Source organism: Nerophis lumbriciformis, linkage group LG26 (genome assembly GCF_033978685.3).
Source record: "Nerophis lumbriciformis linkage group LG26, RoL_Nlum_v2.1, whole genome shotgun sequence".
Taxonomy (NCBI): Eukaryota; Metazoa; Chordata; class Actinopteri; order Syngnathiformes; family Syngnathidae; genus Nerophis; species Nerophis lumbriciformis.
The window spans coordinates 20397370-20424866 of record NC_084573.2 but is presented as its reverse complement, the minus strand read 5'-3'; the positions used below and the strand labels follow the sequence as shown (position 1 = coordinate 20424866).

General features: G+C 40.0%; 1 protein-coding gene across 5 annotated transcripts in view; it reads left to right on the top strand.

Moving 5' to 3' along the window:
- The window catches only part of LOC133623823 (brain-enriched guanylate kinase-associated protein), a 98686-nt gene that overhangs the window by 38692 nt on the left and 32497 nt on the right, over positions 1-27497 (top strand). For 3 of the 5 annotated variants that reach the window (XM_061987239.2, XM_061987238.2, XM_061987240.2), the window contains one exon: positions 25226-25419. The exons of the other annotated variants lie outside the window; for them this stretch is intronic. In XM_061987239.2, the coding sequence (XP_061843223.1) occupies positions 25322-25419 (98 nt within the window). In that variant the 5' untranslated portion in view covers positions 25226-25321. The remainder of the gene's footprint in view (positions 1-25225; positions 25420-27497) is intronic. 5 annotated transcript variants of the gene reach the window in all.

Sequence of the window (27497 nt, the reverse complement as noted above, 5' to 3'; positions counted from 1 at the left end):
TTTTTGCAGGTTTCTCTGCTCTTCAGGGGATTCTCAGGGGATAAAATATCCTGAAGAGCAGAGAAACCTCCGAAACAGGTTTGTGGGGATGAAATAGCCTCTGTGTTTTTTCCTGACCTAACGTATAATGTAAAAAGTATATGTTAATACTAGAGATGTCTGATAATATCGGCAGGCCGATATTATCAGACATAAATGCGTTAAAATGTAATATCGGAAATTATCGGTATCGTTTTTTTTATTATCGGTATCGTTTTTTTTTTTGTTTGTTTGTTTTTTTATTAAATCAACATAAAAAACACAAGATACACTTACAATTAGTGCACCAACCCAAAAAACCTCCTTCCCCCATTTACACTCATTCACACAAAAGGGTTGTTTCTTTCTGTTATTAATATTCTGGTTCCTACATTATATATCAATATATATCAATACAGTCTGCAAGGGATACAGTCCGTAAGCACACATGATTGTGCGTGCTGCTGGTCCACTAATAGTACTAACCTTTAACAGTTAATTTTACTAATTGTCATTAAATACTAGTTTCTAAGTAACTGTTTTGTATTGTTTTACTTTCTTTTTTATTCAAGAAAATGTTTTTTAATTTATTTATCTTATTTTATTTTATTGATTTTTTTTAAAAGTACCTTATCTTCACCATACCTGGTTGTCCAAATTACGCATAATAATGTGTTAATTCCACAACTGTGTACAGTATATCGGTTGATATCGGTATCGGTTGATATCGGTATCGGTAATTAAAGAGTTGGACAATATCGGAATATCGGATATTGGCAAAAAGCCATTATCGGACATCTCTAGTTAATACTAATTATTATCTCATATTTGTTTTTAAATGTATGCACACATTTTTTTTTTGCCTTTTTAAAGAAAATCATATCATAGCAAACTATACGACGACGTCACAGTGACCACGCCCCCACCACACCCCCACAGGTATTTGGCAACCTAACCTTTATGTTTTTATTCAATGCTGTTATCATTTACTTAAATATTACATTGATTACATGATACGTTTTGGATTATTTAATTTTTAAGACAAGCAGTAGGAAATGGATGGATGGATGGACTTATTTATTTAGACCACATTTGGATTTGTTGTTTGAGCTACCCTATGATCAAGTTTTATTTTTATTTTTATTTTTATCTTTATAAAATTGACACAGAAAATGACTCCCAAAATGGAAAACACATCTGAAAATAGCTTTCAAGGTCAATTTGAACATATACATTATTGTGGTAACACTTTAGTATGGGGAACATATTCAAAGTAACACAGACTTAATTTAGAGTTATTTGGACACTCGGGGAACATATTGTAAGTAACAAAGACTTAATTTAGAGTTATTTGGACACTAGGGGAACATATTGTAAGTAACAAATACTTAATTTAGAGTTATTTGGACACTAGGGGAACATATTGTAAGTAACAAAGACTTAATTTAGAGTTATTTGGACACTAGGGGAATATATTCTAAGTAACAAAGACTTAATTTAGAGAGTTTTGGTTAGGGTTAGGGTTTTAAGGTTAGGGTTAGAGGATTAGGGTTAGGGTTGGTTGTGTAATAAGGCCATGCAGAATAAGGAATTAATAAGTACTTATTAATGACTAATTAAGAGCCAATATGTTACTAATTTTCATGTTAATAAGCAACTAATTAATGGTGAATATGTTCCCCATACTAAAGTGTTACCATTATTGTTACTATTGTCATTCAAATATCAAATAACACACCAAAAATAAATTAAAAAAGGTTGTATTTAAAATTGATAAGTTACTTGCTACTAATGACACACCAGTCACACTTTTAATGTTGTTTTTTAGCAACTTGGCGGCCCACAGTGTACTACTAGTACTACATTATATTAGTCAACAAACATGTTTCCTTTAGTGCAGTTCAAGGTTCTTCATCATTTGTATTCAGTGTAAAAGCGATGTAGTGGACAGAACCGGTATGAACAGGTTCACATCTGCCACATACTAATGTGCTCTCCTCTGGTCCTCGTTGTCTGACCGGGCGGCCTTTCTGTTGTGGTGATGCGCAAGTGATGTGTGGAGAAGCTCTCTGACAGATCCCTCGGGAGTCATTAAGTGGATCTTATCATCTTAAGCCCATTATGCTCCCTTTCCTTTGCCCTCTCCCTCAGCGGCAGGTCACATTCATTCCTGCTGTCGATGCATTGGAAACAAATTAAATATCACAGCTGCTACTGCATATTCTTTCAAAGTATTAATGGGAACTAAAGTTCTCAACTTATGTGTTGAATAGTTTGGACATTTTCCTATTGAATATTAAAGATTACTGCTGCATGATGTATTGAATACTAATGTCATGTGGAAAATACATGACTATTGAGCAGTTGTTGTGTACATACATTGTTTGTTCACGTTTTACACCTATATTTATTCAAATGTACAATCGTGGTCAAAAGTTTACATACACTTGTAAAGAACATTATGTCATGTCTGTCTTGAGTTTCCAATAATTTCCTAAACTCTTATTTTTTTGTGATAGAGTGATTGGAGCACATACTTGTTTGTCACAAAAAACATTCATGAAGTTTGGTTCTTTTATGAATTTATTATGGGTCTACTGAAAATGTGACCAAATCTGCTGAGTCAAAAGTATACATACAACAATGTTAATATTTGGTTACATGTCCCTTGGCAAGTTTCACTACAATAAGGTGCTTTTGGTAGCCATCCACAAGCTTCTGACAAGCTTCTGGTTGAATTTTTGACCACACCTTTTGACAAAATTGGTGCAGTTCAGCTAAATTTGTTGGTTTTCTGACACAGACTTGTTTCTTCAGCATTGTCCACACGTTTAAGTCAAAACTTTAGAAAGGCCATTCTAAAACCTTAAATCTAGCCTGATTTAGCCATTCCTTTACCACTTTTGACGTGTGTTTGGGGTCATTGTCCTGTTGGAACACCTAACTGCGCCCAAGACCCAACCTTCGGGCTGATGATTTTAGGTTGTCCTGAAGAATTTGGAGGTAATCCTCCATTTTTACTGTCCCACTTACTGTCTGTAAACCACCAGTTCCATTGGCAACAAAACAGGCCCAGAGCATAATACTACCACCACCATGCTTGACGGTAGGGATAGTGTTCCTGGGATTAAAGGCCTCACCTTTTCTCCTCCAAACATATTGCTGGGTATTGTGGCCAAACAGCTCAATTTTTGTTTCATCTGACCACATAACTTTCCTCCAGAAGGTCTTATCTTTGTCCATGTGATTTCAGTAGACCCATAATAAATTCATAAAAGAACCAAACTTCATGAATGTTTTTTGTGACCAACAAGTATGTTCTCCAATCACTCCATCACAAAAAAATATGAGTTGTAGAAATTTTTGGAAACTCAAGACAGCCATGACATTATGTCCTTCACAAGTGTATGTAAACTTTTGACCACGACTGTATACATGCAATTATATGGATAAAACTATCATTGTTCGAGACTTTAACTCCACAATTCTGTTTGTGATGGCGAAGACAGGGGATGTGATGATAACCATAGAACCAGAAATTGCACTCGCAGTGACATAGGAGGGATGTTGGGGTTTGCTGGACCTGCTTAATTTGACCCCGGGGTATTTTAGTATGTGCGCACATACCCTGTTTTCATATATACAATTCATACAAAAATAAATACAAAGCATAGTAGTTGCAGCTGTACAGTCATACTATCCACCTAGTATTTACTTTTATTAGTAGATTCATAGCTACAATTGTGGGCTGTACACACAGTAATAGTCTTGCAATATTAAAGTGCTAAATGTCTCCTGTTAATATCAAAACACACCTTAAAGTTAGTGATATCGCTAGAAACTATGTTTTACTTCCGACAGGAAAAGCATCTTCTTGTTGCTTCTATCGGCATAATTGGCCATGACACGTTTGCAAAAAAGTGATTAAAAAATCATGAAAAAGCAAAACAAATGGGTTTTGAACTATAAATGTCAAACATATCTGTTGCTTCTTTTTGCATTTTATTTTTTCAATGTCACTAATACAGAGATGCCCGTGAGAGGTTTCAGATGCACTAGATTTGTCGCAAATAAGAGTTCTGATTACTTGCTAAATATAGTTAAATTGGCAAAACCAATCCCTCCTGCTCCATCTTCTTATTATTTGGTGGACCAGTGGGTTGTTGCACAAAATGAGGATAAAGACATCCAAATGTGAAATCTTCCCTGGTTGGCGCTTTCTTGGATTGATTGTTTGCACGTTTGCCGAGCCAGGATGAACAGATGCGACTTGCCATCGTTAGGATAATGTGTGTTCACGGCATTCTCACCGAGACCACGGGATTGATCACAGAATCACCCGTGAAAAAAAATGCAACCAGATGCTGAACAGTTTCTCCTTCAGCAATATAAAGAAATAACAGAATCTAGCATTAAAAAAAAACAAACACCACCAAAAAAGAGAGGGATTTTTTATTTTTACAATTTGACTCAAACTTAAACTTATTTACATGCATGATAGGATTAAAACAAATGCACTTTAAATAAATAGTTCAGTGATGTATTTGTTTAGTTACTCTTCCTGCCACAAACCCAGGCCAGGGATCGAACCCGAGAATACTGATAGCAGAGTCACCGCAGTATTACTTTCCCTGGCTTGATAGTTTGGTCTGGAGCAGGATAGCTGCAGAGAATAAATCCCCATAGTTTCTTGTTCGGGATAAACTTGACTTGCTTTTGTGCAACCAACTTGAGGCTCAAGTCATCCAGGATAACCAACATTTCTTCATCCTCTGTCCAGGTTTTGTTCAATAAGCCTGTGGCATGTTCTAATGTGTTTATGAGCCAGGGCGAACAAGTTGCCCAAAATCTATTTGCGGCGGTACAAATTAATTTGTGGCAGCTCGCCATTGTGGGGAAATACCATGCGTGGGAAATACTGGGTCTGTGTGCTCAGTACAATATGACAATGAACAGATTGTGTTGACTTTAAAGGATCCGTTGTTCGTTTTTGCATTCCATAGTCATTATTTCTCTGGACTGCACTAACTTTTTTTGCATGTTTGAGCTAAAAACCTTAAGTACAAGGGGAACTGCACTTTCTTTGGAAATTTGCCTGTTGTACACAATCATTATGAAGAACCAAAACACTCATGTCTTTATTTTTTGGGAGATTTTAAAGATGATAAAAAAAACGCTTGGAAGATGAGCCTAATGGGAGTCAACGTTGTAACCTTCAAAGCCCTCTAAAACAACTTGAAAACCCTCCATCAATGTTTTGTATACACACTGCAAGTGTGTGTGTGTATGTATGTATGTACAGTATATATATATACCGGTATGTATGTATATATATATATATATATATATATATATATATATATATATATGTATAATGTGGTAACGGATATGTTCATAACAATATGTAATATGTTCAATATTGGTCCGCGTACCTTCCGTTCATTCTATTTCCAGGGCCGTTTTTCGATTTTTAATATATGTGACAGATTTTAAAACAAACGAAAAAGGGTGGATTTTCATTAAAATATTGCCATAAAATTGGATGTTGTGCTGTTTTCCTTTTATTGATTTTAATTGTTCCAGATAAACACAAAAATCGAAAAAAATGCTCATCCAAATTGCAAAAATGCGTGGTTACCTGTGTGATGACAAATTGAACCGGAAGCAATATTTTGTCTTTTCCTTTGCGTTTAGCATGTTATTAGCGTAACGGTAACATTTTTGTTCAGCAGGCGTCCTATTGTTGTTTAAAAAAAGTGTCATTAAATAGTTGTCGAACTTTTGTTTCTGAAATGAAAATAAAAAATAAGGTCCGAAATGTATATTTCTGATTTGAATTAAAAAATTTGAAATAGAATGGACGGAAGGTACACGGACCAATATTTACCTTATTTTGATCATTTTAATCAATGCTGGAACTAATTCTTCGGCGCATTTATTTCCGTTTCCAAAGCAACGCACGTCCGAAAATGTGTGTTCCTACTTCCGGGTGCAAAACGCTGGTGTGTGTTCTAATCATGGCAGACTTGGTAACAGACAACAAGGACAACTATTTTTGGACCGATGAGGATTCACTACCTTATATTTTTTAATCCGAATTTATGGAGGATGAACTGCTGCTTCACGAAGCCAGCACGAAGGAAGAGTGAGACGTTGGAGCAGACGGAAGCCGAAAGAGTGAGGTGGAAGTGAATCGAAGCTGCAAAAATGTGGAACTTGAAGCCAAGCTTTTTCGACATAAATGGTGTGCTTACCCATAATTAACCGTAAAAAAATACGTCCCTGGCCAGCTGGACCAAACAAACAACTATCCATCGAGTGAGTCACACTTTATATTGGTCATGATACACGCAGCATGTCATGCGTGTATCATGGCAGACAGCATATGCTGTCTGACTAGCTGTGTACAAACAAAACATGAAATGTGGGCTAATACCTTACAGCAGGGGTCTCAGACACGCGTCCCGCAGGCCAATTGCGGCCCGCGAGACGTTATTTTGCGGCCCGCATCTTAATATGAAAATGTTATGTTAGTGCGGCCCCCAAGTTTTATATGAATGGCGCTTGACACCGACACACTTACCAACCCTCCCGATTTTTCCGGGAGACTACCGAATTTCAGGGCAACCATTCTCTCGAAAGTCTGCCGATTTTCACCCTAGCAACAATATTAAGGGTGTGCCGTGATGGCACTGCCTTTAGCTCCCTCTACAACCTATACAAACAGCGTGCCAGCCCAGTCACATGTTGTATTTAAGTACAGCATGTGACCGCAATGCTACATGATTATAAGTGACAAATGATCGGCAGATTTGCAGAGGTTATCTTTTGTTACCATTAGCAATATGGGAGGTTTCTTCAAAATCTACAGTAGGGAATGGATTCATATGGCCCCATTCCTTGGATCTTGCGTGAGAGGAGAATCAATCAATCAAGATCAATAATCATTTTGCAATGCAGTCTGCTGAAAATGATGGAAAGCGCCACTCTACAACTGACGCTGTGGTCAAAGTTGGAATTGCCACCAAACACGTTTTAAGACGTTCAACACTCTTGTGCCATCTGGCTGTTTAAAGTGGATAGAAAACTTAGACTTAGACAAACTTTATTGATCCACCAGGGAAATTGTTCCACACAATAGCTCAGTTACAAAGGATGGAAAGGATAATGCACTCAAGGGCACAAAAAGAGGGCGAAAACAAAAGGTATAAAGTAGACTCAATCAATCAAAGTTTATTTATATAGCCCTAAATCACGAGTTTCTCAAAGGGCTGCACAAGCCACAACGACATCCTCGGCTCAGATTCCACATCTAAAAATGTACCATAGTAGCAATATAAAATATAACCTATATGTAATATTTACATATTATATATACAGTATATAATATATATTGATATATTATATTATTATATTATATTATATTTGTATATAATGTATACAATATATAACAAATCCCAATTACCATGTAAAATATTACAGTATATGTAACAGCTGCAGCAAAAAAAAAAAAAGGACAGCATAAAATAGAGAGTAGATCCAGCAGAAAATATACATTATAAACAAAGAGAGGTAAGTCAACATAGAAGCAGTCCGGAAAACCCCCCCAAATAATCACGTTTCATGTCTCAGGTAAACCGCGATGGGGTCATATAAATCCCCTTCCTTCCATCCATCCATCTTCTTCCGCTTATCCGAGGTCGGGTCGCGTGGGCAGCAGCCTAAGCAGGGAAGCCAAGACTTTCCTCTCCCCAGCTACTTCGTCCAGCTCTTCCCGGGGGATCCCGAGGCGTTCCCAGGCCAGCCGGGAGACATAGTCTTCCCAACGTGTCCTGGGTCTTCCCCGTGGCCTCCTACCGGTTGGACGTGCCCTAAACACCTCCCTAGGGAGGCGTTCGGGTGGCATCCTGACCAGATGCCCGAACCACCTCATCTGGCTCCTCTCGATGTGGAGGAGCAGCGGCTTTACTTTGAGCAGAGATGGCAGAGCTTCTCACCCTATCTCTAAGGGAGAGCCCCGCCACCCGGCGGAGGAAACTCATTTCAGCCGCTTGTACCCGTGATCTTGTCCTTTCGGTCATAACCCAAAGCTCATGACCATAGGTGAGGATGGGAACGTAGATTGACCAATAAATTGAGAGCTTTGCCTTCCGGCTCAGCTCCTTCTTCACCACAACGAATCGATACAGCGCCCGCATTACTGAAGACGCTGCACCGATCCAACAAGACTCCGAGGTACTTGAACTCCTCCACTTGGGGTAGGGTCTCCTCCCCAACCCGGAGATGGCACTTCACGCTTTTCCGGGCGAGAACCATGGACTCAGACTTGGAGGTGCTGATTCTCATCCCAGTCGCTTCACACTCAGCTGTGAACCAATCCAGTGAAAGCTGAAGATCCTGGCCAGATGAAGCCATCAGGACCACATCATCTGCAAAAAGCAGAGACCTAATCCTGCAGCCACCAAACCGGATCTCTTCAACGCCTTGACTGCGCCTAGAAATTCTGTCCATAAAAGTTATGAACAGAATCGGTGACAAAGGGCAGCCTTGGCGGAGTCCAACCCTCACTGGAAACGTGTCCGATTTAATCCCCTTCCTACTGTACTCAAATTCAGGGTTACTAATTCAGATTATTACCAGTCATTGAATGGCCTTGGAGTTACCACTTAAGTGAAAGTTCTTAAGCAATAGTTTCAGAAAGGATGTGTGAATTTAGTTATTTTTGCTGCTGGGGGAAGCAATCCAGTGTGTCCGGGGTGTTTTCCCTTTGCTTCTTGACGTCCATGATTGACTGTTTTGCTGTTTCTGCTTGGACATTAGAATAGAATAGCGGTTTGAGACCAGAAAATCCTGCGCAACAAAAAGCACATATGAGCACATGGTACTTGCACACAAAAAAACGTAAGACTTGCAACAAGAGGTGCTACAAGTTACTGCAAGGGGTTGAGCGGTGAGGGTGGGGGTATGTGTGTGTGTCTTAGTCAACGGGTGCGTGTATTGTCTACAAGCCTGGAGGTCGCTCCGCTTGTCATTTTTGGAACAGAGTTAACATCCCTGGTGTCTTTGAAGAAGGGGGAAGGGATTTTTCAGGGCATCATTCGCAGCACTGGTATCGCTTGCCAAGGATGTTGCAAAGGAAGTTGAATTGTAGACCAGGGTTATTTTTGGTTAGGTGAGAAAACACCTTCCAAAGATTTCTCAGCTCTAGTTATCCATTCAGGCTCTCAAATTGGTCATAATTTTGCCATGCAGAATGAAAAGCTTCTCCGCGATGTTATCCAATTTGTGATTTCAGTCAGAGATCGCCAAAGTCTGAGTGCTCAGCTCTACATACGTACCGTATTTCCTTGAATTGCCGCCGGGTATATACTATCCGCATGCCTCGTTTTACCGCCGGGTCAAACTCGTTTCGCAAAATAATTAGTGCATCCTTAGAATTAGCGCATGCTTAGAATTACTGCCGGGTCAAACTTGTTTAGCAAAATAATTAGCGCATGCCTCGTTTTACCGCCGGGTCAAACTCGTTTCGCAGAATAATTAGCATATGCCTCGTTTTACCGCCGGGTCAAACTCGTCACGTCACGAGTGATACTTCACCTTTCAAGGCATCATTTTCCAAAATGGAGGAGGCTAATTTCAATAATTTAAAATCGCATAAAGGAAAGAGCTATTTAGTAGGATTTAAGGTCCAAGCTATTGAATATGCTAAAAAGAACAGTAAAAATGTTTTATTAATATAGCTGCTTGTGTCAAATATGAGTCATTAATTGACTCCCGCCTCATGGTGGTAGAGGGCGCTAGTGATCCCAGGGATCATTCTTGCGACTACTCGGCTGCAGAATAAGTGACAACAACAGTTTTCTAAACTGGACTTTCAATCGAAGCAGGAGGTAATAATTAAAGGAAGCTCTCAATCGAGACAGAGAAACTTTTAAAACTGAATAAAGATAAGGAAGACTTCTATAAACAAGTTATCGATGCTTTTGTTCAGAAGGAGCGGCGCATGGACTTCATTTATACGTAAAGGTAAGACCATAATAACAGTTTTTTTATTACTGGTAAATGTGCTTTTCATGATGGTATCCTTACATCACACTCAAATTTATAAGCACAGGCCTAAATTTACCGCATGCCTTTGGTAAGTGAGAAGAGGTTTTAAATTAATTACCAAGGAAATACCGTATACACAATGCGCTGGCTGTGGAACTCAAATGAGGGAGAGTCAAGTCGGGCAAGTCGGGCCGCCGACGCGGGGAACGCCAAGGCTAGGTCTGTTCGCTAGCTCTTTGTTTGTAGTGAATGCAAAGCACTCCGATCCTTCGCGCACGGCCAGACAGATATGAGTTTGACTGTTCAAAAAAGCAACAGTTTATGACTGTCTTCTGCCCGTGAGACCGCTTGGACAAAATATCTTGTCTCGCCCCTCGCATATTCACAACATATGCTCTGGGTATAATAATAGATGATAAAATGAACTGGACATCTCATGTAAAAGATAAACATGAAGTAGCAACTAACACGTCAATAATGAGTAAAGCAAAATATGTACTTTGACCAAAAATCACTCCATATTCTCTACTGCTCGCTAGTGTTACCATATCTGAGTTTTTGTGCAGAAATATGGGGACACAACTACAAATGTGCACTTCATTCACTAACGGTGTTACAAAAAAGATCATAATAATACATAATGTTGGATATAGAGAACATACAAACCCTTTATTTATTAAATCAGAAGTAATAAACTTCAATGACTTTGTGCATTTGCAAACAGCTAAAATTATGTATAAAGCAAACTATAACCTGCTACCCAAGAATGTACAACAATTCTTCTCAACAAAAGAGGATAAATATAACCTTAGAGGAAAATATAATTTAAAACAGTTGTATGCACGTACAACACTTAAAACCTTCAGCATGTTCGTATGTGGAATTAAATTATGGAATGGATTACACAAGGAAATCCAACAAAGCACCGATATGATTCAGTTTAAGAGACTGTTCAAACTACAAGTGTTCTCAAAGTACAAAGAAGAACAATTATGATGAACATGTTGAAACTTAAAAAAAATAAATAATTATTATTTGAGTATGTATTATTTGTTTCCTTATAGTATATTTATTTATTTACTGTTCTGTTACAGAGAACAAGGAAATGGGATAAAATTGCTATGATTTGAAAAGGGGTAGGATTGAATAAGCTCCGTTGCTTCCTACTTGGGGTGGTATAGCTCGGTCGGTAGAGTGGCCGTGCCAGCAACTTGAGGGTTCCAGGTTGGATCCCCGCTTCCGCCATCCTAGTCACTTCCGTTGTGTCCTTGGGAAAGACACTTTACCCACCTGCTCCCAGTGCCACCCACACTGGTTTAAATGTAACTTAGATATTGGGTTTCACTATGTAAAGCGCTTTGAGTCACTAGAGAAAAAGCGCTATATAAATATAATTCACTTCGCTTCTTCCTACTCCTTTTCAGAACGTGCTGTAATGAAACAACTGGAAATATGTGATGCATTACATTGTAATTGTATGCCTGTTTGAAATAAACTGAACTGAACATATTAAATCACTTTCTGAAACAATATGTATTCACCTTATTCTAAATTGCTTATTAAAAATGCGTATTAGAGACGTTCTGTTGAAAAAACTAAACAAATTGCTAGCACGCTAATAAACACAACTTCCTGTGTTCGCAGTATTGCTTCGAAGCTAGCCTGACTATGCTTTTGTTTGAATAATTCCTGATCAAGCATGCGTGAGTATAATATACTGTTACATTTGTTCGCTTTTTTTGGTCATGTCTCTTTGTTTAATGACAACATTTTAAAAAAAAACCGCTAGTTCGCTTAGCGCCGAGACTAAATCTGCTGATTGTAGCTTCATATTATTTTTATAAAGAAGACACTATTATTGATTTTATCTTGCTGCTCTTGTCTAGAAACCATCAAGTTTTACACTTTTACGCCTCACATAGTTATTGGCCATTCTCCATTCCCTTTGCTCCGTTTTTATTTTGTTTGTGCAATTAAGTAGTCACATTTTTGCATTCACATTAGCTTATTTGTCTGTTATGCCCCGCTTTCATTACTTTTTTGTACGGATGATGTGTGCATATGAATCATTATCATTGTCCCCTGCTGCTAGTAATGATGCTGGTGGTTGGTGTGAAACTACTCAAATCGATGATAGACAGGAAAATATTGTAATTTCAGAGGATTTCAATGGGCTGGTTGAGTCATGCATCTTGTGGGCTGTTGGTGCAGGTTGGCTGATTAGCGATGTGAAGGAAGGGGTGCATTGCGGAGTGATGGTCTTTGCCTTGTTTGCGTGCCTGTTTGTGATGAGTCAGCCCCTCAGGTGCTCCCCGCTGCGCTGCTGAGCTCTGAGCCACTGATGAGGGTTTTTCTGGGTAGTATGACCCTGTCTAATGTCTCCACTCCTCTTCAAACAATGACATTTATTCTATCGCCCTCCACGTCACACTATGGAGCTGCATGTTTTCCTTGAGGAAAGAGAAACCTTTTGTATGAAAGTGCTTTGTACTGAATATTTACCAAGAAAATCCACATTATTGACAAAAAAACTGGCCTTACCACTGCAGATCCCGCATATATTTGTCCGCGCTTTTCACTCAGAACCCAGCAAAGCATGACGGCATGAAAGACATTAGATTATACGACATGGTTCCCACAGAACTGCAATCTATTTCATGTGGGTTGCTGGAGGTGTGGGATGTAATGACGCAGTTTCCCAATTTGCATAATTGGCCATGGCGCATGATGCAAAAAGTGAGTAAACATAAAAAGCAAAACAAATGTGTCGATATATATACATTTTTTAGTGTCACAAGACGGAGACACCTGTCCATCCTTTTAGATGGGAATTGATTTTACGATTTAAATTCTATTTTTGACGATTTGGTTCTTCATCGCAGTGTTTTTCAACCTTTTTTGAGCCAAGGCACATTTTTTTTCATTGAAAAAATGTGGCGGCACCACCAGCAGAAAACATTAAAAAAATTAAACTCAGCAGCTGATATTGATAATAAAAAGTGGTTCTTGCAATTGTTGGATAAGAATTCAAACCATAACCAACCATGCATGACTATGGCTCGTGTCTCAAAGTACTGTCACATCACGCTTTGACTTATTTGGAGTTTTTTGGTGTCTTCCTGTGTGTAGTGTTTTAATTCTTGTCTTGCGCTCCTATTTTGGTGGCTTTTCCTGTTTTGTTGGCATTTTCCTGTAGAAGTTTCATGCCTTCCTTGAGCGCTATTCCCCGCACCTGTTTTGTTTTAGCAATCAAGGCTATTTATGTTGTTGCTATCCTTCTTTGCGGGGACATTGTTGATTGTCATGTCATGTTCAGATGTACTTTGTGGACGCTGTCTGCTCCACACACTAAGTCTCTGCTCTCGTCCAGCATTCTGTTTTTGTTTACTTTACAACCAGTTCAGTTTTAGTTTCGATTTGCATAGCCTTCCCTAAGCTTCAATGCCTTTTCTTAGCGGCACTTGCCTTTTGTTTATTTTTGGTTTAAGCATTAGATACCTTTTTACCTGCACGCTGTCGTCTGCATATTGTGAATACGACAAACCATGTTCCTGACATCTACAAAGCAATATACCTGTATATACAAACCTGCTGCCACCTACTGATATGGAAGAGTATTACACGGTTACTCTGCCGAGCTCTAGTCAGCACCGACACTCAACAACGGCACATTTGCAGATTATAATTACTGGTTTGCAAAACATATTTTAACCCAAATAGGTGAAATTACATATTCTCCCACAAAACACCAGACTGTGTCTCACTGCACACCAGTGGTTGAAAAACAACCGGTTGATTAGAATCAACGTTGGTTAGTTTAAAAGAAACATGAGAGTACAAACCCAACATGGAGGTATTAAAGGGTTGATGTCATGATTTTTTCTTCATTTAAAACACTTCCTTGTGGTCTGCATAACATGTAATGGTAGTTATTTGGCCAAAATTTTGCATAGATTATGTTTTTCTGACTGTCAAAAATGTGAATCTCTCACTAGTTTTTTTTAATTGAACTTGTGGGCCACTAGTTGAATAGCTCAAACAATGAAAAAGAGAGGACCTAAAATAGAACCTTGAGGAACACCACTAGTATAAGACATTAGTTCTATAAATCACATTACCAAAAACATTTTAACTGCCAAAAAGGAGAGTACTTAAAGGGGTCATATTGTGATTTTTTTTCTACATTTAAAACACTTCCTTGTGGTCTACATAACATGTAATGGTAGTTCTTTGGCCAAAATGTTGCATGGATTATGTTTTCCTGACCGTCAAAAATGTGAATCTCTCACAAGTTTCTTGAATTGAACAACTTCCAGACGCTCTCTGACCGTCTCTTCAGGATGCGCCGTTTTGTGGGCGGTCGTTTTTACGTGACTCCACTTTGACTGTGTCTTCAACCCAATAGCCATGTTGTAATTCTTAGCCCTTGCATATGGAGTCTACTGACAAATAAGTTTTAACTATACGCCACTTTGTATTAAAAATGGCAACATCGGAGGATGCATGTACGGGCCAGTCTGCCCCACAACATGAGGATAGAAAAAAAGAAGGAGCTTTTTGACTACAACGTCGGACTACAAAGGCGAACTCGCACAAAGCTCTTCGGGTAAATTTCTACCATATTTGGAGATATTCGCTGACGTCACTAATTCGGAAATCGGCTCGTTTGGAGGAAGTATAAAGAATGGCCAGATTGTTTTATAAATATTTATGCAATACCTTCATTGTTTGATTTCAATTATTCTGACTTCTGCAGATCCCAAATATAAATATATCTCCACTCTGCATTTGTGCACTCCAAACTCCAAACACTCTTATTTCGCACAACTGGCAAGCTTGTACAAAACGATCAAAACAACAAAACACCCCTCATCTGAAGCGGCACCAATGGTCTTTTCTAGGGATGTCCGATAATGGCTTTTTGTCGATATCCGATATTCCGATATTGTCCAACTCTTTAATTACCGATACCGATATCAACCGACACCGATATCAACCGATATATACAGTCGTGGAATTAACACATTATTATGCCTAATTTGGACAACCAGGTATGATGAAGATAAGGTACTTTTAAAAAAAAAATTATAAAATAAAATAAGATAAATTAAAAACTTTTTCTTGAATAAAAAAGAAAGTAAAACAATATAAAAACAGTTACATTGAAACTAGTAATTAATGAAAATTAGTCAAATTAACTGTAAAAGGTTAGTACTATTAGTGGACCAGCAGCACGCACAATTATGTGTGCTTATGGACTGTATCCCTTGCAGACTTTATTGATCTATATTGATATATAATGTAGGAACCAGAATATTAATAACAGAAAGAAACAACCCTTTTGTGTGAATGAGGGGGAGGAAGGTTTTTTGGGTTGGTGCACTAAGTAAGTGTATCTTGTGTTTTTTATGTTGATTTAATTAAAAAAAAAAAAACGACACCAATAATAATAAAAAAAAAACCGATACCGATCATTTCCGATATTACCCCCCCAATGTACGGTAGGTATGACCAACAGTCACATTAGAGAGTGTGCATGGAGACTGGGACTTTACATGTAGGTGTGAAAATACAAAAAAATAACTATTTCAGATATCAGACTAATTTAGTGCATGGAAACGTGTAAGTGAGTGTAAGCACATTGGCAGATCCTTGCATTGACATTTTAAATTTGTTAGCAAATATAGAACAATGGAGTCCAAACTTGTGATTTCCTTAACTGAGGCGTTCCTTGAGGCACCCCTTTAAGTCATGGTAAATGGGTTATACTTGTATAGCACTTTTCTACCTTCAAGGTACTCAAAGCGCTTTGACACTATTTCCACATTCACCCATTCACACACACCTTCACACACTGATGGTGGGAGCTGCCATGCAAGGCGTTAACCACGCAAGGGTGAAGTGTCTTGCTCAAGGACACAACGGACGTGACTAGGTAGGTAGAAGCTGGGGATCGAACCAGGAACCCTCAGGTTGCTGGCACGGTCACTCTCCCAACCGCGCCATGCCGTCCCCAAGTCCTCTCCTTTGTGGCAGTTGCAATTTTTTTCATAGTGTGATTTAACTAACTAAGATGTAGCTTGTTTACTTCACATGCAATCAGTAGGCATTTGTTCTAATTCTTTAGGCATACTAGTGGTGTTCCTCAAAGTTCCATTTTAGGACCTCTCTTTTTAATCTTTTGGACTATTCAACTGCTTGAATGACTCACAATTTTGCAGTAGATTTGTCAAACACTTAAGTGCTGTCATAGGGATGATCTTTGACTAGCTTTTTTTTTTTTTTTTTGCAGAATGTCCTTAAAAACACCAGAGTGCTCCTGTAACTCTGACAAAATGAATACACCAAAATCAAATGTCCACTGAAGAAGATGCTGGTTTTTCCAAATATACAAAATAGACTGAAAGTAAAGGGAGAAGTCTGGCACCCTGGCCGTGAGCTTTCTGGAAATCCACCCATCTATTCATTTTCTACCGCTTGTCCCTTACGGGGTCGCGGGAGGTGCAGGAGCGTATCTCAGCTGCATTCGGGCGGAAGGCGGGGTACCCCGGGACAAGTCGCCACCTCATCACAGGGCCAACACAGATAGACAGACAACATTCACACTCACATTCACACACTAGGGCCAATTTAGTATTGCCAATTAACCTATCCCCAGGTGCATGTCTTTGGAGGTGGGAGGAAGAACCCACGCAGTCACAGGGAGAACATCCAAACTCCACACAGAGAGATCCCGAGCCCATGATCGAACCCAAGACCTTCGTATTGTGAGGCACATGTACTAACCCCTGTTCCACCGTGCTTTCTGGAAATGGACCCCCAAAAAATGTAGTTGAATATTGCTGCTCTGTGGTCTTTACAGACTGAACTGGATAAGTGGTATAGCTAAAAGGGTCAATTTTATCTGCGGAAAACCACTTTGGCCAGCATTACCCCATAACCACTTTTTACTTTTCCCTCTCCCCCAACTTTCAATGCCATCATCCGCCTCCCTCCATCCCTCCCTCCGTTTTGCTTTTCAGCGCTCTGAAATCCTCTCAAAAGCGAGCATGGCGTGAGTGGGCGGCTGGCAACCTCGTTTGAACGGTTCGCTGTGAGTGAGAAGGCTCAATTAAAAGAGGAAGCGCGAGCGAGGGTTGGAGGGAAGGCGGGAGTCAGCACCTGAGATGTCCTCACGTTTGTGGCACCCGCGTTAAATTGGGAGAGGTGTTCAACCTGTGCGACGCTGCAGTGGACAAACAAAAGATGCACTTATGGTGATGTGCATACCCACACATGAGCCTCACTGTGACTCCAGCAATTGCAGATGCACCTCACGGCGGGCACGGATCCTTTCCTGGTGTGTGATGACTCAGAGGGGAGCAGCTGGGGAGAAAAGCCTCGAGTGGCTGTGGCGGGGAGGGTCGAGGTGAGGTTTGGAGGGCTGTCACCAGCTGTTGCCATGCCTCCTCAGTCTGCGGTGTAAATCACAGACCAGCAATGAGGTGCTAGAGGATCAACACGTTTCCCTTTGGCACCTTTCTGTGAACACCTGCATGGGTGTGTGTGTCTACTCAAACAAGCCCTCGTTATAGGCGGTCTTTCTACAAAGACCCGCAGGCGCATCTGTCCCTCCGGGTCCCCTCGTTCTGAGGGGACATTCTCAGCGCTCAGCTGAGACCATCCTTGATCAAAGCGTGCCTCTCGTCTAATAACCTGCACCAATCGTCCGTGGGCTGCCGGCTGCGTCTGCACTGCGCACGTCATCCAGATGCAGCGAGTGGGGGGCTGAGGCGGCTCTGAATTTTTTAGGAAAAGGTGGTTGCAGAAGAAGTGTTTGTTTGTATCGGCTTCTTCCGTGTTTGTCCATTTTTGATGTATCAGGCACGTACGTGAGTGTTAAAGAGGCGTTCACAAGCGTGTTGCCACCACAATAAGCAAACTATCCATCCATCCATAGCTTGTCCCTTTGGGGTCGCGGAGGGTGCTGGAGCCTATCTCAGCTGCATTCGGGCGGAAGGCGGGGTACACCCTGGACAAGTCACCACCTCATCGCAGTAATAAGCAAACTAGTAAAACAAATATATCGACTGTATGGTTAATCAATCTATAAATCACAATGTATTCATATAACGACATCCCCTGATTTGAACCCACATCCGGGCAAGGAAAAATTTCAAAAGCCCAAGCTGGAAAAAAGAATCAAATCAAATCAAAGTTTACTTATATAGCCCTAAATCACGAGTGCTTCAAATGGCTGCACAAGCCAAAACGACACTCTCGGCTCAGATCCCACATCAGGGCAAGAAAAAACTCAACCCAATGGGCTACAGTGAGAAACCTTGGAGGGGACCGCAGATGTGGGGAACCCCCCACCCCCTGGCCACCCCACCCGGGCGACCGGTGCAATGGACGTCGAGTGGATCTAGTTAAAAGTGTGAGAGTACAGTCCATAGTGGTGCCAGCAGGAGATCATCTTGAGTGGAGACAAGTTAGCAGCGCAGAGACGTCCCCAACTGATGCACAGATGAGTGGTCCACCCCGGGTCCCGACTTTGAACAGCTAGCGCATCAACTGTGGTCACCTAATCTCTGCCACACCCTCTCCACGAAGGTTAAAGACTTAGACTTAGACTTCCTGTATTGTCATTAAAATTTGAACTTTACAGTACAGATAAGAATGAAATGTCGTTGCATTAGCTCGTTGTAGTGCAGGATAAAAGAGCAATAAGGTGCAGATATAAATAGATTTACTGTACAGATAAATACATTGCATTTTTGCATATGCATCTTTGTTTACGGATGTATGTTATATTGTCTTTATATTCCATTATTATATTCCATTATTATCCGTTTTTGGGGGAAATTGAGGGGATTGTTATGGTGTGTTCAAGAGTCTTATAGCCTGAGGTAAGAAGCTGTTACAGAACCTGGAGGTTCTGCTACGGTGGCTGTGGAACCTCTTTCTAGAGTCCAGCAGTGAAAACAGTCCTTGGTGGGGGTGGGAGAAGTCTCTACAGATTTTCTGAGCCCTGGTCAGGCAGCGGCTTTTTGCGATTTTCCGTTCAGGAGGAAGAGGAGTCCTGATGATCTTTTCCTTCGTCCTCACCACTCTCTGCAGAGACTTCCGGTCTGAGGCACTGCAGTCTCCAGTCCAGACAGAGATGCAGTTGGTCAGTAAATAAATAAATGATAAATGGGTTGTACTTGTATAGCGCTTTTCTACCTTCAAGGTACTCAAAGCGCTTTGACACTACTTCCACATTTACCCATTCACACACACATTCACACACTGATGGAGGGAGCTGCCATGCAAGGCGCTAACCAGCACCCATCAGGAGCAAGGGTGAAGTGTCTTGCTCAGGACACAACGGACATGACGAGGTTGGTACTTGGTGGGGATTGAACCAGGGACCCTCGGGTCGCGCACGGCCATTCTTCCACTGCGCCATGCAGTAGGCTTTATATAGTGCCTCTGTAGAATGTGGTGAGAATAGGGGGAGAGGCGTTCAGAAGTGTGATGCCGCCACAATAAACAAACTAGTAAAAAAAAAAAAAAAAATCAAATGTATAGTTAATCAATCTATAAATCACTATGTATTGATATAACGACATCCCCTGATCTGAACCTACCAGGAAAAACTGCAAAAGCCCAAGCTGGGAAAAAGAAGAAACCTTGACAAGGGGCCGCATATGTGATGACCCCCCTACAAGGTGATCGTTATTGAATGGTTACTTTAATAGATGATGTGAGAGTCCAGTCTATAGGGAAGCCAGTAGAGGGTCGACAATGCAGAGACGTTATGACATAGAAGTGTGGTCGGGTCATGACTTGGTACAGCCAGCGCCTCTTCCAGACTACTACCGCTCCAGATATTATCCGTGACCATCTGGTATCGTTTCCATGCAGGAGAGGGGGGACAGAGCAGAAAGAAAAGTGGCAGGTCAACTGGTCTAAATAGGATATCTCTAAAAGCTAGAGTTTATTAATGAGTTTTAAGATGGGACTTGAATGCTTCTACCGTATTGCCGGTAGGGCATTCCAGAGTCCTCGAACCCGAAAAGAAAACGCTTTAGAGCCTGCAACCTTTTTTAGGGCTCTGGGAATCTCTAATAGCGCCGGTGTTTTTGGAATGGGATGGAACATACAAGAAAAGATGGTGCTAAACCGTTTAGTATTTTGTACCTAATAATAAAACCTTAAAATCGCACCTGAAGTAAAATAAGGTTAGATTGTGTTGTTATTGTTATGTCCTAGAGTGCTGTATAGTAGTACGTCAACTTACAAACTTAATTGGGTATGTGACAGAGCTCTTAACTCAAAACACTTGTATCTCAAATCAACGTCACCTATTGGAATAATTGTGAAAGTTAATTGTGCTTGCCCACCCCAAAACAGCAGAATTTTAACATGTAACATGCCTTTTAAAAAGAAAAACTAACTTCTAGATATTAAATATTGCATAAAAACAGTAAAATATAATGTAGTACAATCAACTATAGTAGTTATATGAAGTAATGTAATAATGTACAGTATTTACCTTGGAGAGTGGACTTCTATGCTATCCTTTTCCAGCTGCTTCTCCGTCCAACACAATCCGCAGCCATTCCAGCCTTTCGTGGATAAATGTTCGCGGTTTGGATATTATTGTAACATTCTTGGCTGGTGTTGGACCCGTTCTGCTTCAGTATGGTGCAGACTAGCAGTAATACGCTCCAATTGCTTCCCCAAGTTAGCTAGCGAAACGCTCTGTCTTGTTTTAAATGATTGTTTTCTTCAACAGGTTGTTCACCTGACGTATCGTTCGGCTCATTAACTATGCGAGGCTCGAAGTGGTGGGCCAGCGAGTTGTTTGTTGTCAGAGCGTTCTGGGCGGCATTTTGCCTTTCTTAAAGAAAAATGCCCTATGCTTGCATTGTTTTCGGCTGTTGGAACCGTTCAAATTGCGAAAAGGATACATGTTTCTCTGGAGTTCCTCGAGAAGTAATCAAGAAGGGCAAAACGTGTCTAGATTTTACAAAATAAGACAAAGAAAGGTGGCAAGCACTCCCGTCAATCAATCATCAGAATATTTCGAATGTACACATCCTACCAATATATACTCTTATTGGTGGAAATTATTCTGACACTCGTTTGGTTTGTAATTTGTTGTAAACATTCCATAAAGGGGTGGAAAGTTGGCATATTTGACAATTATTTGAATTTTCCATCAAAAAACAACTTTGTGGTACAAATAAAAAACAATGCACATTTACTGTAAAAAGAAAAAGATAAATTCAATATATTTTAAGTTAGAAACAATATACAAAAATGAAAATGATAATGTATGTGTGTTTGTAAAAAGCAAAAAGTATAGTAAAAAGTGGGGCGAGCCCCCCTGGGAGGCCAGGGGTTACGGTGTGACCTCGACGAACATGCTTTATTAGTATCATGCTTCAAACCCCGCTTTGAAAAGCTGTGCACTACAACATGTGCTCATTGTAGCCTGTTAACTTGCTCATTTTGATTAAAAAAACAAAAAAAATGCACAAATAGTTTAATTCATTTATGTTTGGAATGTTGAAGTGATTTCTTTATATATTGTGCCCCCGAGTTAGTGTTGCTGATCAATTTGAATGTATTATTTATTTAATTTTACTTTTTAGTATCAAATCGCTCAAGTCGGTCAAAAAATGTTTATCATTTAATTATGGATAAAAAAATGTTTTTGAATTTCAGACAAATTGATGGACTTTAAATATTTTCTGTTACAGACTAAAAAACAATATTAATAAAGATATTGTTTGTTGTAGGTTGATTTGATTTAATTATTTATTGTTTTCTTTAATGTTAAGGATACAATGTTATGCAGAGGTGAACTTATAACAATTTAGAATTACAAATGATACTATTAATAGTCGTGGCGAAAGTTTTTTTCTTTTCTAGGGGTGGGCGTCACAGAAAACAAATTAGAAGCACTTGATTAGGCTAACAGACATTCACAGTCCTATTTAATGGGCTAAAAAATGCCACACATCAATCAGCGTTTAAACATCTCAACTTTTTCAAATAGTTAATGTTTCTGAGATATTATGTTGACTGTGTTATCATTTTTCTGTTGCATACGCATCATGCAATAATAAAGGTATCCACATTTTTCTCAATATGGTGGTGTTGCCTGTTTGGCTTGTTTTCATAGCACTGATTGCTTGTTTCTCTTGTGAGATCTGGCAACACTGATTGTAAAAAAAAACAAAAAAACAATACGACAAGTGTAACATGCATGAGTTTCACACCAACAGCATACATAGGTACATATGGCTGCAGGATGTTGACCATTCATTATACAGTGGAACCTTGATTTACAAACTTACTAAGTTCTTGAAGAGGGTTCATAAATAGAAAATGTTAACATTTCCCCATAATAAACATTGTAAATATGAATAATAAAGTCATTATTCTAGTGAATGTTTGTATACTTTGAACACAATATAAAGTGCTATCCAGTACTGTATATCAAACAAACATAACAAGGTGGGGATGGATCAACTTTCTATTTAATAACAAAGTCAAAACAACTAGCTGAACTGTCCTCATTTTCAGCCACCCTGTTTACACGCACACACACTGTCGCTAGCACTGTGGTGCACTCAAGAGTTTTAATTCACAAAACTCCTTTACTTTAACAGCCAGGTTGCTTTAATGGTTAGGAATAAAAAAAAATAAAATCTACTTTGTCGGTTATTCTTCTTGGTGGTTAGTCGAAGAAATTTGGAGGGGAGGAGGCAGTTTTGACAACACTGTAAATACTTCCTGAATGTTTACAATCACACATCACTTCCCCGCTTCCGCCATCCTAGTCACTACTGTTGAGTCCTTGTCAAGACACTTTACCCACCTGCTCCCAGTGTCCCCCACATTGGTTTAAATGTAACTTAGATATTGGGTTGCACTATGTAAAAGCGCTTTGAGTCACTAGAGAAAAGCGCTATATAAATATAATTCACTCACACTCACTTGTCCATTGCTTTCTTTGGACTCATTTTGATCTTGCAAAACTAGAAAAATGCTGTAAAAAGGCAAAAAAAAAAAAAAAAAAAAGCACACTAAGTAGCAATTACCATCAATTGATTAACGTGGACCCCGACTTAAACAAGTTGAAAAACGTATTCTGGTGTTACCATTTAGTGGTCAATTGTACGGAATATATACTGTACTGTGCAATCTACTAATAAAAGTCTCAATCAATCAATCAATCAGCACAGTAGCTAACGACATCACTGCTCTGATGGAGATCGATAAGCCCGCTCACAATGGATGTGCTGCAGGCACACAATGGGTGGTTGAAATGTTCCTACGGGGAGACAAGGTTCGTATAACAAAGTGCAATTGTAGGTGGTCTACGGTTTGTAAATTGAAACATTCGTATAATTAGGGGTACGTAAATTGAAGTTCTACTGTACTTCAAATGCAGCAATCAGTATGTGTCCATGCACTAAATTAGTCTGATTTCTCAAATATTTCGGCTTTAAATAAGCATTGTATAACCCATAATATAGCCATCCTAAATCCGATCGTGTTCGGTTTTAGAAAAGTCGGACTAACACGCCTGGATTATGCACCCAGATCTCTCAAGTCGGTGTGTGCCGCCGGAGGGGACCCTTCGTATGGTACATGCGCCAGTCTCAACGTGCGAGATATGATCCGGAAGCAGATACCATTCAATAAAAAAAGGAGACTGTTTATTTGCCTCACAAATTAAAAGAACAGAACATGTTGAAGTGTATCGATAGGAGTAAAAAACAAACAAGAGATTTATTTAAGGGAATGTAGAATGCCGGCTTCATTCGGACTCCCGAACGAGATGAAAGAGTATGAAGCAGGTATATTAAAGACGAATAATATAGCATACACAAACCTCTTCACGATGCATTTGTGCACTCCAAAGTGATTAGCAATAACTCTGTATTCCACACAACTGGCAAGCTTGCCCAGAACAATAGCAACCTTCATCTGGAACAGTGTCAGCCGGGGCACGAACGGTCTTTTCCTTCGGATTTAGAACTATTCCTATCAATCTACAGATCCTTATGAATAAACTCAAAGACATTGGAAAGTTTTATTCACATGATTCTCTGTCCAGAAATTCCTGTGAAACAACTCTCCCGCCGGCCTTTCTTTGTTTCGGACCTGCATCCGCTCCGAGACATTCTTAGTCGTAGCATCATGTTTGTAGGGCAATCTAAGATCATTTCTTCATGCTGTCTGCTATTTAACATCAGCATAGCCATTAAAGACGTACTATTTGTAATATGTGCCAATATTACAGCGGACATCAGCTACAACAGAGTGTGCATGGACACTGCGACTTTATATGTAGGTGTGAAAATACAAAAAAACAAACCTATTTGAGAAATCAGACTAATTTAGTGCATGGAAAGCTAGTGTGGAAGAGAGTCCAGCCCCACTCGAGAGAACTGGTTCCAGAGCCCTTGCTGTGCGTCGAAGTGAGTCCGACTATATCCAGCCGGAACTTCTCCACCTCACGCACTAGCTCAGGCTCCTTCCCCCCAGTGAGGTGACATTCCACGTCCCAAGAGCTAGCTTATGTAGCCGAGGATCGGACCGCCAAGTGCCCTGCCTTCGGCTACCGCCCAGCTCACATTGCACCCGACCTCTATGGCCCCTCCCATGATTGGTGAGCCCATTGGAGGGGGGACCCACGTTGCCTCTTCGGGCTGTGCCAGGCCGGGCCCCATGGGGACAGGCGCTCGCCATCGTGCTCCATCCCCGGGCCTGGCTCCAGAGGGGGGCCCCAGTGACCCGCGTCCGGGCGAGGTAAATCTGAGTCTCGGTTCATGTATTTCCATAGAGGTCTTCGAGCTGCTCTTTGTCTGATCCCTCACCCAGGACCTGTTTGTCTTGGGAGACCCTACCAGGGGGCATAGAAGCCCTCGGACAACCTAGCTCCTAGGATCATTGGGACTCGCAAACTCCTCTACCATGATAAGGTGGCAGCTCAGAGAGGAATGATAGACCATCTTATGCAGCTAAAAAAAGGGTTCCTACAGCCACTGCTGTCAATGCCAATGTCTTAGGACCAATGACCATTGTTCGAAGTAATGCATCAAACCATGCCAAAGTAATTGTTTTCCTATTAAACATATGAATAATATTGTTTGTTTGTTTTGTTTGGCAGGTAGAGCAATCAGTAACTCTGCAGGCCAGACTTAGGGGGTCTCCTTTGGGACTCTAACACGCATGTCAGCTCCTCGTGGCCGAGCCCTATGAACACATGACAGGGAAGGAACACAGACAAACCATGAAAAAGATATACATTGGCAAAACAGCCTTAAAAGCCCCGCGCAATGGCGGCAAACATCTGAAAAAGAGGTAAGAGCCACCATCATTCCACCCGTCCTCATTTTCATCTGTTTGTCCACTCGTCCACCCCCGTGGTGTCTCCTCTTGCCATCCAGTCGCACTAAACCATCCTCAGCCGACCTCTCTTGAGCCCGACAGTCATGTTGCTTCGTCATCCTCTCGGCGCGGTGAGAGCACTCATTACGTCTGACTCAGCGCCCGTTTCACAGCCGAGGTCACTAATGGGAGATTTTTCCCGTCCCTCGAGCTACTCTGCGCAGACTCATCCCAAATCAAACAACAAACACTTGAATTCCCTTGACAACGGCGCTTTAAGGGGAGCAGAGGTGAGGTGAGCCCTAAAATACCATCAAGTCAGCTGAGAGATGCATTGATTGGTTTTAAAGTCAGGGTATTTTCTAGAAAAAGGCCGACTGCCCTGGAGAGTAGTGATGGGTACAGTTCACATTTGAACCGATAGGGTACCAATTTTTGGTACGTACTACCTGGAAATGTATACCGGTACTCAACGTTACCAATTTTTTAAATATGTTTTTTTATGATAAAAGCTCATTTTTGTATTGCAACATTTAAAATTGAGCTGGTTATGATAATTGCTGGCCAGTTATCTTTCTCATTTGTGAGTACTGTATGACATTAAGTTGCAACTACTGTTGCAAGTCCAAGACGTTAGATGGCAGTAGTGTATAGTTTATGGTGTGCTTTTTGTTGCGCCCTAAATATGTTGATACTGTAAGCATTGTACTATTATGCTCCAGCTGTTTGATTGTAACGTGCATTTTAGTTGTAGTTTTCATTAACAAATTTGGAGATGTTGAAATCGCCATGTAAAAGCGCTGATGTTAATAGCCCGTCTATGGCAAATCTAATGTAAATTATCATCAAGATAGCGCATTTTTGAATAATTGAAATGGAGACTTATTTTTCTTACGTTGGAGCGTTGTTTAATGTCAATTTCTTTGTTGACATTGAAAATTGCACCATTACCTGGAGCACAGGTGTCAAACCCAAGGCCCAGGACCCGGATCTGGCCCGCTATACAAATGTATATGGCCTGCGAAAGCCTGAAAATATGATTTAATAAAGTACTTTATCTTTTCTTGCTAAATGTATTTTTTATTTTCACATTAAAAAATATATGTACATCATGCAATTGCATATGTTTTAAACTTTAATATTTTCTAGTAATGCAACAAAAGATTATATCATACATTATAAAAAAAACATATTTTTAAATAAAATATACTTAAATATCTGCTTGACGTGTGATTTCAAAGTTATTCATTAAATGGTGCTCTGTAAAAATGACAAAAAATTGTTTATGGTAAAATTCTGGTGAAAGAGGTGCCAGGTTTTTACAGTAAACAACTTTGGTACCGTTTTTCCATTTACTGTAATACACTACGAAAACAACAACCGTATATTTTACAATACAAAAAAATAAAATAAAATAACTGACAGGTCAGTTGCATAAATTTTACCGTAAAAGAGTGGTACTGTTTTTCCATTCCATTTAAATTTTGTTGACTAAAAATTTTCATCTTAGTTATCGTCAATGACCGGTTTTACCCTGACTAAAACAGGTCTTGTTGTAAATTTAGTTTTTTAGATGCTCTGCAACAACCTTAAAAGTGGTTTCAAGACAACTTCAAAGATGCGCTACCATTTATACTTTATATTTTAGTCGATAAAATGTACTGTTATTTTAGTCGACTAAAATGTTGACAAATTTAGTCGACTAAAACTCAATCAATTTAGATGACTAAAGCTAAAATACATTTGAATAAAAATACTATGCGCCAGCGCCCCCCACGACCCCGAAGGGAATAAACGGGAGAAAATGGATGGATGGATGGATGATTAAGGATTTCTGAACTTTGATTTTTAGGAGTGATACTGGATGACGGTCTGACATGGAAATCTCATATTGTACATGTACGGAAAAAGATGTCTAAGAGTATTTTTATATTAAACAAGGTCAAATATGTGTTAGATTACAGGGCAATGCGTATATTGTATTGTGCACTTATATTGCCATATATCAGCTACTGTGTGGAAGTGTGGGGGAACACATATAAGAGTAACAT